Source organism: Symphalangus syndactylus, chromosome 19 (genome assembly GCF_028878055.3).
Source record: "Symphalangus syndactylus isolate Jambi chromosome 19, NHGRI_mSymSyn1-v2.1_pri, whole genome shotgun sequence".
Lineage (NCBI taxonomy): Eukaryota > Metazoa > Chordata > Mammalia > Primates > Hylobatidae > Symphalangus > Symphalangus syndactylus.
Genome location: NC_072434.2, coordinates 86,130,560 through 86,146,251, shown reverse-complemented (window position 1 = coordinate 86,146,251; position 15,692 = coordinate 86,130,560). Strand labels below are relative to the sequence as shown.

General features: G+C 37.9%; 2 protein-coding genes across 9 annotated transcripts in view; one reads left to right on the top strand and one right to left on the bottom strand.

The window, feature by feature from the left end:
- WDR64 (WD repeat domain 64) overlaps window positions 1-15,692 on the bottom strand; it is a 160,717-nt gene that overhangs the window by 41,792 nt on the left and 103,233 nt on the right. For all 8 annotated transcript variants that reach the window (XR_008649761.1, XM_063613472.1, XM_055235196.2 and 5 more), the window contains one exon: window positions 8,282-8,458. Coding sequence is in view for 7 of the 8 variants with exons in the window: in XM_063613472.1 (XP_063469542.1) it covers window positions 8,282-8,458 (177 nt within the window). In the remaining variant the exon portion in view is untranslated. The remainder of the gene's footprint in view (window positions 1-8,281; window positions 8,459-15,692) is intronic.
- The window catches only part of LOC129458870 (uncharacterized), a 184,557-nt gene that overhangs the window by 90,705 nt on the left and 78,160 nt on the right, over window positions 1-15,692 (top strand). The window contains exon 3 of the mRNA XM_063613566.1: window positions 665-787. Coding sequence (XP_063469636.1) covers window positions 665-787 — 123 coding nt within the window. The remainder of the gene's footprint in view (window positions 1-664; window positions 788-15,692) is intronic.

Genomic DNA, 15,692 nt, shown 5'->3' with positions numbered 1-15,692 from the left:
GACCTAGACCAGAGCTGTTCCTATTCGGCCATCTTGGCTCCACCTCTTTGCCTCAAATATTTGTTAGATATCTACTATGTTAGATATTTGGAATACAAAGTCAAGTAGGACATCTGTGATCTGGAGAAACATAATACTTTAAAGTACTCACTAAGTGTTGATTACGGTGCAATGTGAAAGTGCTATATCAGAGGGAGGCACGCATAAGACTTGACAGGATCGTAGAAGAGTGACATTTAAATAAGAGGAGAGGTCTATTACCACTGTCAATTACCACTCTCAGTTGCTCTCCCCTTCCTGAAACTCCTTACTCTCCTGACGTCCTTGACTCCAGGCTTTGCTGGTTTTGCTGTGTCTCTGTGACTTCTTTTTCTGTTTCCTACTTGGTACCCTCTTGCTCTGCCAGCCTTTTAAATATTAATATTTTTTGGGTTTATCTCAAATTCATTTTCTTTTTTCTTTTTTTTTTTTCAACTCTTTCTGAGGGATCTCAGATTATGTTTCAAATATCTCATTGCTAATGACCTAATTATCTAGTCCAGTCCTCTCCTACAAGCTTCAGGCATATATATTTACTTAGACATTTTACAGGTATCTCAATGTTAATATATGTAACTTATCACTTCCTTTAAGCATGTTTCTTTGTTCTATTCTTTTTTTTCAGAGACAGATCTCCCTGTGTTGCCCAGACTGGAGTACAGTGGAATGATCACAGCTTACTGCAGCCTCGACTTCCTGGGCTCAAGCGATCCTCCCACCTTGGGCTCTGGAGTAGCTGGGACCACAGGTGGGTGCCACCGTGCCTGGCTAATGTTTTGGTTTTTTTTGTAGAGACAAGGTCTCACTATGTTGCCAGGCTAGTCTCAAATTCCTGAGCTCAAGTAGTCCTCCTGCCTCAGCCTCCCAAAGTGCTGGGATTATAGGCATGAGCCATGGTGCCCAGCCCTGTATTCTTTATTTCATTGGTTAGCACTATTTTTCAGTTCATCATTCAAGTTAGAAATCCTGGAACTGTCCTTCTTTCCTTCCTTTCTCTCAGTGCCCTCCTCTCCCAACTGCATGGTATCAATTGCAAGTTATGCTACTTCTACTGCCTAGATATTTCCTGAAACCAAAACATTTTCTTCTGCACCACCTCCATTGTCATGACCTTATATCTTTTATTATTTTTTAATTGTAAATTTGTTTAGAGACCGAGTCTTGATCTGTCACTCAAGCTGGTCTGCAGTGGTGCAATCCTAGCTCACTACAACCTCGAACTCCTGGGCTCAAGCATTCCTCCCACCACAGCCTCCCAAATAGCTCGACTAAAGGTGCACGCCACTGCACCAGACTAATTTTTTTAAATTTTTAAAAATTTTTTTGTAGAGATGGGGCCTATGCTGCCCAGGCTGGTCTCAAACTCCTGGCCTGAAGTGATCCTCCCACCTTGGCCTCCCAAAATGCTGAGATTACAGGTGTGAGCCACTGAGCCTGGTCATCCTTATATCTTTTAACTAAAACAGGAAGTAGCCTTTTGTCTGAATCTTCTGCCTTTAGTCTTGTGCCTGTCAAATCTGTCATCCAGGCAGCATCAAAGATGAGCTGCCCACAACACAAACCTGATCGTGTCATTTCTCATTTAAAGCCCTTCCATGGCCTTCCATTTGTTATAGGATACTCAAGCTCCTTATTCTTGTAAGCATGGTCTGGTCCCTACCTATTTGTTTGTCTTCATTTTTAACTACTCCCAGTATTACTCCAGCCACACTGAGATACTTGTAGTTCTCCTTCACAAACCATGCAATATTTTACCTCCATTATTTCGTTCACATTACCTCTTCCACTTGAGATTCACTGTCTTTTCACTACCCTCTAGAAACTGCCTATCTGCACCAAGCTAACTCCTGATAGTTCTTTAGCTGTAATTCAGCAATTATCCTCTTCAAAATCCTCCCCCTCTCCCCAGCCCTCCAGGATCTCTGCTGTACTTCTGTAGTGCAGGTACTATACCTCATTAATCTTGACATTCCCAGTGCTAAGAACAGTGCATGATACGTGGCAGGTATTCAATAAAAAGTGCTTCCTAAATAAAAGAGTTTTAGGGAGAGGATTTCCATGCACAATCAAATTTTTTTCCTAATTGACTTTTGCAAACTTTTCTTTGAGACTGAGTCTCGGTCTGTTGCCCAGGCTGGAGTGCAGTGGCATGATCTTAGCTCACTGCATCCTCCGCCTTCCAGGTTCAAGTGATTCTCATGCCTCAGCCTCCCCAGTAGCTAGGATTACAGGTGTACGCCACCATACCTGGCTATCTTTTGTATTTTTATTAGGGATGGGGTTTCACCATGCTGGCCAGGCTGGTCTGGAACTCCTGACCTCAAGTTATCTGCCCCCCTTGGCCTCCCAAAGTGCCGGGATTACAGGTGTGAGCCACTGTGCCTTGCCGACTTTTGCAAACTTTCAATCTGTAATTTTAAAGTCTGTTGCAAAAAGGAAGTGCTATAATGATAATTATGATAACTACAAAAAATAAAGATTCAGAATTGGAGATAATTTACATTTACATTAAAAGCCTAAAGGGCACTTTATTGTGCCTCAATAGTTTATAATTTATCACCATAGTTTTTCTTTTTTTTTTTTTAAGCAATCATTTTTTGATACCTATGCAATTATTTGCTAACTGCCTGGTTCTGACTCACTATGCAGTCATATTCTTTCTGTTTTTATTAGCTATAAATAAGATTTCATATATCAAATACATATAATTGAACCTAGTGTTTCCAATGATATGTAGAGTTGAAAAGGGAAATAGGCTAGAATTACTCTATGAGGACATGCATTTTGTTCTGTCTTTTGTGCACATTACATGATAACGTTATTATGACATAGTCACTGGGTATATTGATTTCAAAGAGCTTTTAGCTAAGAATAAAACCTACTTATCATTTAAACTAGCAATGAATGACATTCAAATTGCAGTTCCAAACTGACATTTGTTTCAATATGAGGAAAACTAATACAGTATCTCTCCATTCTATGATAAAATAATTGTTTCCAAATTCCATAAACCAGCTATACTATTCTTCTATATTGTTTTTTTTGCAAGGAAGCTTTATGGTTAATAATAATAAAAAGGGAAATATATTATGGTTGTTTTGCTAATGTCAGGGAGAAAAAAACTGAAGACTTTTCTCAATTGGTCCTGCTGTAACTTGCAGTTTTCTTCCATTCTTTAGTGTCTGACCACTTATCTCTCTAAAAACTGAAAAGTGCAAATGGTTTGATTAAAGTACTCTAAGATTAGAGTAAATCAATAAGTTAATGAAGATCCTCATTAAAAAACAATTGGTTTAAATTTTTATAGGAACAAAAAGGTACAGTTTTCTTATTCTCTATTCTTCAGCCTCAAACATATGCCCCAAACACTTCATCCCTCAGACATGCACACATGCGCCTGCCTTGTTGAGGAGGTGTAAGCATATTACAAAAATAGCTTTCTGAAGAGATGTTAAATTAAGTTGTTGAATTCAACATATACAGCTACCTTACTCAGAAAAAAAAAGATTCCTTTCAAAATATTACTGCTCATTGAAAATGCACCCAGGAGCTCTGATGGAGATGTACAACGTGAATGTTGTCTTCATGCCGGTGAATACAATGTTCTTTCTGCAGTCCATGGATCAAGGGGAAATTTGACTTTCAAGTCTTATTATTTAAGAAATACATTTTGTAAGGCTATAACTGCCATAGATAGTGATTCCTATGATGAATCTGGTTGCTCAAAGTAAATTGAAAACTTTCCAGAAAGAATTCACCATTCTAGATGCCATTAAGACATTTGTGATTCATGGGAGGAGGTCAAAATAGCAACATGAACAGGAATTTGGAAGAAGAGGATTCTAACCCTCAAAGATATTTGGAAGGGTTCAAGACTTCAGTGGAGGAAGTAACTGAAGATGTAGAAATAGCAAGAGAACTAGAATTAGAAGCGAGGCCTAACTTGCTGCAATCTCACGATAAAACTTGAATGGATGAGGAGTTGCTTCTCATGGATGAGCAAAGAAAGTTGTTTCTTGAGATGGAATCTGCTGTGAACATTGCTGAAATGACAACAAAGGACTTAGGATATTACCTAAACTTAGATGACTGGGCAGAGGCAGGGTTTAAGAGAATTAACACCAATTTTGAAAGAAATTTTACTGTGGGTAAAATGCTATCAAACAGCATCACATGCTACCAAGAAATTTTTCAAAAAGGACCAATATCCATAATATATCTTCCTAATTATCTATATATACATATATATATTTCTAATGTATCTAATATACAACAAACTTTTAAAACATTAGAAGGAAAAGAACAACAACCTAGATAGAAAAATTGACAAAAGATATGAACAAATAGTCCATATGTGTATTAAAAAGATGCTCCACTCACTCATTATAAGATAAATGCAAATTAAAGTATACCAAATTATATTTTAACAAAAAGCGTAAGTTTGGGGCTATATTAAAGGTCATAGAATGGTTGTTCATTTTTTTCTGGCCAATTATTATTTCACTATTTTTACATCATGTAATTTTAACTAGATTTTTCAATGTCAGTTAATAAAATTCCAGCTTTCTCTTTTCATAGGTTTTTATCTTTTTAAAAATCTTCTTATTTTGCTCTCACTTGTTCAGGTATAAAGGCACTTGTTTTGATTTGTCATCTACATTTGAAAAAGTTCAAAAGTTTGACTATAATATACACTGTTGGCAAGGCTGTGGGGAAATAGGCAGTCTCACATATTAGTGGCAGTGCAGAGCTGTGTAACTTCTGTGAAGGGGAGTTTGGTAATGTCTAGGATGATTATATTAGCATTTACTTTTTGACCCAGCAACCAATCCCTCTTCTTGGAATCTATCTCAAAGACACACTGTCAAAAATGGAAACCAACTATATATATATATATCATAAAGTATATATATATATATCATAAAGTATATATATATATTTCATAAAGTATATGTATATACTTTAATTTGCATTTATCTTATAATGAGGGAGTGGAGCATCTTGCTAATACACTCCTGGACTATTTCTTCATATCTTTTGTCAATTTTCTATCTAAGTTGTTCTTTTCCTTCTAATGTTTTAAAAGTTTGTTGTATATTAGATATTAGGAAGATATATTATGGATATCACTCCTTTTGTGATATAAGTTCCACATATTTTTTCCAGCTTCTTATTAGTGTTTTCATTTTGTGTATGGCCTTCTTTGCCATGGCAATGCTAAGTTCTGGGAAGCTGGGTGTAGATGAGGCTTCTGGTTATCAGGAACTACTTCTTGGAAATAATCATAAGTCTTTTTCATATAAATATAAATATATATATATGGCTATTTGTTGCAGCACTACTTTTAATTGGAAAAGATTAAAAGCAACCCAAATGGCCACCTACAGGGGACTAGTTGAATAAACAATGGCACATCTATTCACATGAAATACTACAGCATTTTCAAAAAGAAAAATGAAATACATGTACACCCATGTTCATGGCAGCATTCTATTAATAGCAAAAAAATGAAAGCAATCCAAGTATCCACTGATGGATGAATGGGTAAACAACATGTGTTCTATGCATACAACAGAATAATGTTCAGCCTTTAAAAGGAAGGACGCTGTGACATACGCTACACATAGACGAACCTTCAGGACATCACGCTAAGTTGAAACAAACCAGTCACAAAAGAGAAATACCATATGTTTCTGCTTATATGAGATCCTCAGTGTAAGTTCATAGAGATGGAAATTAGAATGCTGGTTGTCAGGAGCTGGAGGGAAGGGGAAATAGGGAGTTATTGTTTAATAAATACAGTTTCAGTTTTGCAAGATGAAAGCATCTGGAGATGGATGGTGATGAAGGTTGCACAACAATGTGAATATACTTAATGTCGCTAACTGTACACCTAAAAATAGTCTAAATGGTAAATATTACTTTACGTGTATTTTACCACAATTTTAAAAAAAGAAAGATGAAGATCTGTATATACTGCTTATAATGGTCTCCAGAATAGATTATTAAATAAAGCAAGGAATACAAGGATGTAAATAATATTCTATCATTTGCTTAAGAAGGTGGAGAGGGAACTAAGTATTTGATTATTTTTTTAAAAACAGCATGGAAACATAAACCAAAAACCTAAAAACAAAAAGTTAACTATAGGTTAAGGAGAGAACAAGGTGGAAAGGACAGGAATACAATAGACTTTGTTTTGTGGCTCAGAATAGAACTTGTTTTGTAATTTGATCTTAGAAATATATAAATGTTTTACATAACAATAAAACAAAACTGAATTTTAAAAACCCAATACATTTTAAAAATGAAGCAAACTTAAACTGTGTATAGAGTTGGTGGTACAAGGAATTATTTTAAGCAGTTTTAAAGCACGGTAATTTGACAGTACATTCCACTTGCTATATACCCTAAGGACAAAAAGAACTGCAGAAAAAGCAAGATTTTGAGCTGTGTCAGGTATCATGTTGCTAGTAATTTTATTGTTTTCTGAAACTAGAATATAATGTAACGTACAATGATAGCATATAAAATGACATAAAGAAGCTGTATATTATGTAGAAGAATACATTATATAAATAATAGCATAAAGCAAATAAGTAATGTTGCTTGTATCATTAGAAATCAAAATTTTCTGAGAGATAGATATAAAATAAAATTAGTAAAAGCCATATAACCTTACATTTGAATTGGGAATATCAGTGCAAAATAGTAGTGCATTTTCTCTTAAATGTTTTTTCTTAGCTGTCTATTGAAAAAGTCTAAAAATAAGAACCAACCTAGTGGTAGTGGGCATCTCTAGAACCCAGGTTGTGGTTTTTAAAAATACTATTTCCCACTAAAAAGAAGTAGAATATATTGGAGAAACAGCGGATTTTAGATCTGGAAAAAAATGTACAAGATGAGCCTGGATCATCTTGTCATGCCTGGAAGCTATCCAGAACTCCTGAGGTCACATCGGAGGAACTCAGGAGCCTGAAGAGGCTCCAACCAGTTTCAGATGGGACAGTTTGGGCATCAATAATAATAATAACAAGTTAAATTGAGTGAGACACTTCAAGAACATTTAAATTTGTGAGTCAATAATGATATTAAATAAACAAAATTCGCGGACCACCTTTGGAAGATGCTAGGAAACCTGTTCTTCACTTTAAAACTGATAAATATAAGGAGCAAATCACCAATTAGTTTGCTTTTCTATATAAACTGTACCTCAGTGTAACCAAATATTTGATAAAGGAGAGGTTTTCTTTAAACATTTTCCAGTAATAAATGAAGCAGAAAGGCAGCATGGCAACTTCAAATGAAAATAATAGACCTAGGTAGTGATCATCAATGGCTGCTGAGATACAAAAAAGAAAGACAACCAGTCATTATGAGAATCTTGATGGAATACAGGACAGCACCTATGAAGGAGTCTTGCTAAAGAAAAAAAAAAAAAATCAATGTTGTAGTCAATTAAGCCACCAGATTTAACTACCAGATTGCAGGAAGCACAGCAGAACTTCTTAAATAACACCACGAGGGTGCAATCAGCAAAATCCAGAAAGTGGAAAACTATGGCGTCAACTGTCCAGTTTCTTCAGGACATAAATTGCAAGGAGAGAAAAAAAAAGATATTTAACAGATTATTCCAACCAAATGCAACAAATAAACCTTGCTTGGATCTTGGTTGTTGAAACCAACTATAAGAAATAAATTATAAGGATATCTGGAAAATTTGAACACTGAATGAATATGTGATGAGATTAACAACTACTTACAAATTATTTTTAATATATTTTAGAAAATAATGGCATTATTTTTGAAATAGTCATTATTGTTTAGAGATACATACTGAAATATAAAGGGATGAAATGACACAGTGTTTGAGATTTGCTTCAAAATCCATTGGTGGGCCAGGCACGGTGTCTTATGCCTGTAATTCCAGCGTTTTGGGGGGCTGAGGCAGGAGGGTCACTTGAGCCCAGGTGTTGGGGTCTGCAGTGAACTGTGATTACACCACTGCACTTTAGCATGGGCAACAGAGCAGGACCCTGTCTCAAAAAAAAAAAAATGCATTGGTGGTCGTCATGGTGAAGAGGTGGGAATAAAGAATAAGTCTGGCCATACACAGAAAGTTTTTGAAGCTGAGTGATAACACATAGAAGCTCTTTGTATTATTTTCTGTACCTTTATATATGTTTGTAAATTTCCATAACAAAAAGCAAAAGTTAAAAAGAAACCAAGAGAGGAAACTTACATCAGTAGGTTGAGAAAAGTTCCTCTCAACTATTAACTGGACATCTGGGAAAGGAATAGCCATGTTCCTATCTCTAGTAGACATTCTCAGATGCACAGCATGTTTCCCATCTTGTAGGAAAGGCACAACATCAGGCAGCTCCCAGATCACCGTGAGGTAAATATCATCTTCCTTACCCTTTAATAGAAATCCAGTGAGTACATGAAAAGTTCAATTAATTACTTTATTTTGAACTGTTTTAAAGAGATAGAGAAAATAGAACCTACATTGATGTATCCACCATCTAGCTTTACCAAATCTTCAGCCCCATCTATTCCTTGCTTATTAATATAATTCCTCTTTCTTCCCTCCCTAGAGTAACCAGTAATGTGAATACGATGTTAGTCATGAAAGTTTTAATATTTCTACATGTACATACATATATGGTCTACATATATATGATAGTGCTTTCAGACTTTAAGCCATTTTATGAATGCTGTCCAACTGTATGTCCAACTTTCTTATTTCACTCAATAGGATGTTTTTGAGATTTATACAAGTTATTTCATGGAACTCCAGTTCATTTATTTTTAACTGCTTTATCATATATTATAAACATACTACAATTTATTTATGAATTCCCCTACTGACGGATGTTCAGGATGCCAATTTGGTACTGCTTTCCTTTACAGACAGGTGGCACAGTTTCTAGAGCATATATCTGGGGTAAAATGACCTAACTATAAGATATGCACATCCTCAACTTTACTAGCTATCACCGAACCACTTCTCTAGGTAGTGTTTAGCTATGTTCACTCTCACCAGGAGTAGATGAGAGTTCCCCTTTCTTCATATTCTTGCTAACAATTGGTATTATTTGATTTTCTTAGTTGTTTTGCCTGATGAATATGTAATGGGACACTTTAAAACTAATTTTTAATACCCTATCAAATAGGAAGACAGGAAGTCAAATTGTCTCTGTTTACAGATGACATGATTGTATATTTAGAAAACCCCATCATTTCAGCCCAAAATCTCCTTAAGCAACTTCAGCAAAGTCTCAGGATACAAAATAAATGTGCAAAAATCACAAGCATTCCTATACACCAACAATAGACAAACAGAGAACCAAATCATGAGTGAAGTCCCCTTCACAATTACTACAAAGAGAATAAAATACATAGGAATACAACTTACAAGGGATGTGAAGGACCTCTTCAAGGAGAACTATAAACCACTGCTCAAGGAAATAAGAGAGGACACAAACAAATGGAAAAACATCCCATGCTCATGGATAGGAAGATCAATATCGTGAAGATGGCCATACTACCCAAAGTAATTTATAGATTCAATGCGATCTCCATCAAACTGCCATTGACTTTCTTAACAGAATTAGAAACAACTACTTTAAATTTCATATGGAACCAAAAAAGAGCCTGTATAGCCATGAAAATCCTAAGCAAAAAGAACAAAGCTGGAGGCATCACACTCCCTGACTTTGAACTATGCTACAAGGCTACAGTAACTAAAACAGCATGGTACTGGTACCAAAACAGACATATAGACCAATGGATCAGAACAGAGGCCTCAGAAATAATGCCACACATCTACAACCATCTGATCTTTGACAAACCTGACAAAAACAAGCAATGGGGAAAGGATTCCCTATTTAATAAATGGTGTTGGGAAAACTGGCTAGCCATATATGCAGAAAACTGAAACTGGACCCCTTCCTTACACCTTATACAAAAATTAATTCAAGATGGATTAAAGACTTAAATGTAAGACCTAAAACCATAAAAACCCTAGAAGAAAACCTAGGCAATACCATTCAGGGCATAGGCATGGGCAAAGACTTCATGACCAAAGCACCAAAAGCAATGGCAACAAAAGCCAAAATTGACAAATTAGATCTAATTAAAGAGCTTCTGCACAGCAAAAGAAACTATCATCAGAGTGAACAGGCAACCTACAGAATGGGAGAAAATTTTTGCAATCTCTCTATCTGACAAAGGGGTAATATGCAGAATCTACAAGGAACTTAAACAAATTTACAAGAAAAAAACAAACAACCCCATTAAAAAGTGGGTGAAGGATATGAACAGACACTTCTCAAAAGAAGACATTTATGTGGCCAACAAACATATGAAAAAAAGCTCATCATCACTGGTCATTAGAGAAATGCACATCGAAACCACGACGAGTCACCATCTCATGCCAGTTAGATGGCAATAATTAAAAAGTCAGGAAACAACAGATGCTGGAGAGGATAAGGAGAAATAGGAAAGCTTTTACACTGTTGGTGGGACTTTAAACTAGTTCAACCATTGTGGAAGACATTGTGGCAATTCCTCAAGGATCTAGAATCAGAAATACCATTTGACCCAGCAATCCTATTACTGGGTATATACCCAAAGGATTATAAATCATTCTACCATAAAGACACATGCACACATATGTTTATTGCAGCACTATTCACAATAGCAAAGACTTGGAACCAACCCAAATGCCCATCAATGATAGACTGGATAAAGAAACTGTGGCACATATACAACATGGAATACTATGCAGCCATAAAAAAGGATGAGTTCATGTTCTTTGCAGGGATATGGATGAAGCTGGAGACCATTATTCTCGGCAAACAACACAGGAACAGAAAACCAAACACTGCATGTTCCCACTCATAAGTGGGAGTTGAACAATGAGAACACTGGGACACAGGGAGGGGAACATCACACACTGGGGCCTGTCAGGGGATGGGGGACTATGGGAGGGATGGCATTAGGAGAAATACCTAATGTAGATGACGGGTTGATGGGTGCAGCAAACCACCATGGCACGTGTGTACCTATGTAACAAACCTGCACGGGCTAGGCGCGGTGGCTCACGCCTGTAATTCCAGCACTTTGGGAGGCCGAGGCCAGCGGATCATGAGGTCAAGAGATCAAGACTATCCTGGCCAACATGGTGAAACCCCGTCTCTACTAAAAATACGAAAATTAGCTGGGCGTGGTAGCATGTGCCTATAGTCCCAGTTACTCGGGAGGCTGAGGCAGGAGAATCGCTTGAACCCAGGAGGCAGAGGTTGCAATGAGTCGTGATCATGCCACTGCACTCCAGCCTGGCGACAGAGCGAGACTCCATCTCAAAAAAAAAAAAAGAAAAAAAGGAAAAAAAACCCTGCACATTCTGCACATGTATCCCAGACCTTAAAGTATATAAAAAAGATACTAAAAATGAAAACTATTTACCACTATTAAAAATTTTTTTAAAACAATAAAACTAATTTTTAAACATTTTAGTTACATTAATCATATTTCCCTGATTGTTGTGAGTTGAACATTTTTTCATGTGTCTGCAAGTCATCTGGATTTCCTTACCTGTCCTTTGTTCATTTTTCTAATTTGTGGGGTTTTTTTCTGCATTTTGGGAGGTTCTTTATATATCCTGGTTCCTAACCCTTCTTCAGTTAGCTGGGGTGCAGTGGTCTTTTCACAGTCTGTGACTTGTCTTTTCACTTTGTTTTTTTAGACAAGCTTTTATTTTTAATTTGAATGTAATAATGATACCTTTGCCATATCCCATCTGTGGATGTGGTATATCTCTCCATTTATTCAGATTCTTTTCACATCCTTTAAGATTTATTTCCACACAACTTTTGCATGGTTCTTGCTATGTTTATTTTAGGTACCTTATATTTTTGTTTGCTATTGTGATGTGATCATTTATTCCACCTGTACTATCTTAATGTTTTCTTTCGTGAGTGTGTGTGACAGTGCCTTGCTCTGTCGCCCAGTCTGGAGTGTAGTGGTGCTATTTTGGCTCACTGCAATCTCTGTCTCCCAGGCTCAGGAGATCCTCCCACCTCAGTCTCCCAAGTAGGTTGGACTACAGGCACACACCACTACACCCGGCTAATTTTTGTATTTTTTGTAGAGATGCAGTTTTGCCATATTGGCCAGAATGGTCTTGAACTCCTGGCCTCAAGCAATCTGCCTGCCTTGGCCTTCCAAACTGCTGAGATAACAGGCGTGAGCCACCGTGCTGGGCCATGTTTATATTTTCTAACTGGTTATTATTGATGAGAGGCCATTAATTTTTAATTCTTGAATTGTTATATGGGAATAAAAGTCAAAATTTTAAGGTCAATTATTTTGCTTGCAGAACAGGACTCTTTCTATGTTGAAAAGCAGCTATGGAAAAGTGGGGAGAATATTGGTCTAGGAGTGAAGACAGCCAGTTTCTAGTCTTAGTTCTTGTGGGACCTCGGGCAAGGTACATACCTTCTTTGGCCCTATTTTTCTTATTTTCAAAATGAGGACTTTAGCTAGTTGATGGATAAAAGTCCTTCCATTTTTTAAAGCTTTGATTTTAGGTGTTGCCCTAAGGCCTCTGTTACTTCATATCCATGTTAATTTAAAAGTATGGGCCAATAGTACTCCTATGTACTGGTGGATTCTTTGTTTAGAGTTCGTGCCATTGAGGGATAGAAGGAATGAATCTCAGCAGTATCTCCAGAGTGACCAGATATTGACACTAAGTAATAGCTTAGTTAGATTTATGTGCCCACCTGGTGATATGAGTTATTGACAGTGGTTTGTTTTGTGTGTGTGTGTCTTTTTGAGACAGAGTCTTGCTCTGTCGCCCAGGCTGGAGTGCAATGGTGCAATCATGGCTCACTGCAGCCTTGACTTCCCAGGATCAAGCAATCCTCCCACCTCAGCTCCCCAAGTAGCCGAGACTACAGGTGTGTGACACCATGCCTGGCTAATTTTTATATTTTTTGGTAGAGATGACGTCTCACTATGTTGCCCAGGCTGGTCTCAAACTCCTAGCCTCAAGCTATCCTCCTGCCTTGGCCTCCCAAAGTGCTGAGATCACAGGCATGAGCCACTACACCCAGCCCGACAGTGGTTTTTAATAGGCTTAACCGGTTTCAATGGAACCTCCTATGACAGTGACTCTCAGACTTTCTGAATTCATAGAGCAGCAGAATTTACAAGACACCTTTTGAAGATTGACCTAGAGTTATTAACATTCAATTTTACCAAGTGAAGACATGAGGGAGAAGGAGATGGGAAACTCTACTACCGTTGTTTTATGAAAAGAAAGGCTATAGTAATATAAAACAGTAGGAAAGATACAATATTAACACTTAAAAGAAGTAAAAGTAGCTTTGTGAAAAGTTACCTTTATTTTCTACATTTCATCCCTAGTTGGTGAAATCTTTTATGTTATATTGGAATTGGCTGGTAGGTCTTTAGGAATTGGTTATCTAGGAAAACAGCAGTTCATATAATGCTAAGAGCATTATTATGTTAATTGCTTCATAAAGAAAGATCATTTACTTTAAAGGACACACAAATACAGCTATATGAGTAGATCCATAAAGCACTGTGGATAAAAGGAAGGGAAGTAAGTGGGTCTTTAGAATTTGAATGATTTTGGGGTCAATTAATCATCTTTCTGGAACCCCCATAGTGCTTTATTATGTTAGAACAGTAATCTCTCACCAACCTATGGTTTTGTCAACAACGGCTCGGGGGCAAATTTATCTCAAATTTGCCAAAGGTTTCATATAGGCAGAATGCAATTCTATCCCCTTAAAACTGAGATTATGAGAAGAATTGCTGTTTTCTTCTCTTGTCTGTGAAGTTGTATTAATAGACAGTCAATTTACAGTCTGCCCTCTTGTTACATGCCTGGAAATCATGCCCAGAAGATTCAGCACAGTGATGATTTGTGCCCAGAGCGGGCAGTTGCACAAGCATTTTTCTGAGACTTGAGAAAATAAAACCAAGAGCAAAAGTGTAAGAGAGATATTATATTTAAGCCGTTAAGGACTGTCTGAACACATTTAAAAGTACATGATTCTTTGGAGACCCTTCTCAGCTCGTAATGCATCAGCGATGTTTCCTGAATAACTGAATGTGATCACTGAGGCAGGTTTTGGCTTTTTGGTTTTGTTGTGGGGGGCAGGGTTGTTTGTTTTTTTGTTTTTGTTTTTGTTTTTAAGGCAGCTGGGAATCTAGGAAGATAGAGGTATGGTTTATCTTTCCTCCATTCCACTCTCTGCTCCAAATTCCACCTGCCCACCTTCCAGTTTCTGGGCGAACAGAGAAATGGGGTTTGGAGTTTAGGGAAAGAAATTTATTATAAAGCTTGTACCCTTTTTTAGTTGAAAAAAAAAAAAGGCCTGGCTACCAGATTAGTCTGACAACTATCCCACCATCCAAGCTTCTGAGACACTTTGTGAAAGCACTCACAACACTGGTAGTAGGTGGATCACTGCCCCCTTATTAAATTATGCATTTCATGGTGAAAGGGAATATCCTTCTGGAACATGGCAAATATTTGATAACTGGTCATTGAAGAAAATGAATGAATGAAAGTACTCTAGAAAAAAGTATGTAAATCAAATTATTTTATTTTAAATAGGCAGATATAATAATAAAGTAAATAATAGTAATACACTAATAATAATAAGTAAATAAATATACTTTCAACATTATATTATAAAGCTGCCTGCTCCAACATTAATAAAAGTTCTTCAAATACCCCTGATAAATTTACTATTGTCGGGAGCCAAGATGGCCGAATAGGAACAGCTCCCGTCTCCAGCTCCCAGCCCCAGCGACACAGAAGACGGGTGATTTCTGCAATTCTGCTTGAGGTACCGGTTTCATCTCACTAGGGAGTGCCTAACAGTGGGTGCAGGACAGTCGGTGAAGCGCACTGTGGGCGAGCCGAAGCAGGGCGAGGCATTGCCTCACTCGGGAAGCGCAAGGGGTCAGGGAGTTCCCTTTCCTAGTCAAAGAAAGGGGAAACAGACGGCACCTGGAATATCGGGTCAGTCCCATCCTAATACTGCGCTTTTCCAACGGGCCTGGAAAACGGCACACTAGGAGATTGTGTCCCGCACCTGGCTCGGAGGGTTCTATGCCCACGGAGTCTGGCTGATTGCTAGCACAGCAGTCTGAGATCAAGCTGCAAGGCGGCAGCGAGGCTGGGGGAGGGGCGCCCGCCATTGCCCAGGCTTGCTTAGGTAAACAAAGCAGCCAGGAAGCTCGAACTGGGTGGAGCCCACCACAGCTCAAGGAGGCCTGCCTGCCTCTAGGCTCCACCTCTGGGGGCAGGGCACAGACAAACAAAAACTCAGCAAGAACCTCCACAGACTTAAATGTCCCTGTCTGACTGACAGCTTTGAAGAGAGTAGTGGTTCCCCCAGCATGCAGCTGGAGATCTGAGAACGGACAGACTGCCTCCTAAAGTGGGTCCCTCACCCCTGAGCAGCCTAACTGGGAGGCACCCCCCCAGTAGGGACAGACTGACACCTCATTCAACCGGGTACTCCTCTGAGACAAAACTTTCAGAGGAACTATCAGACAGCTGAATTTGTGGTCTCACGAAAATCCGCTGCTCTGCAGCCACC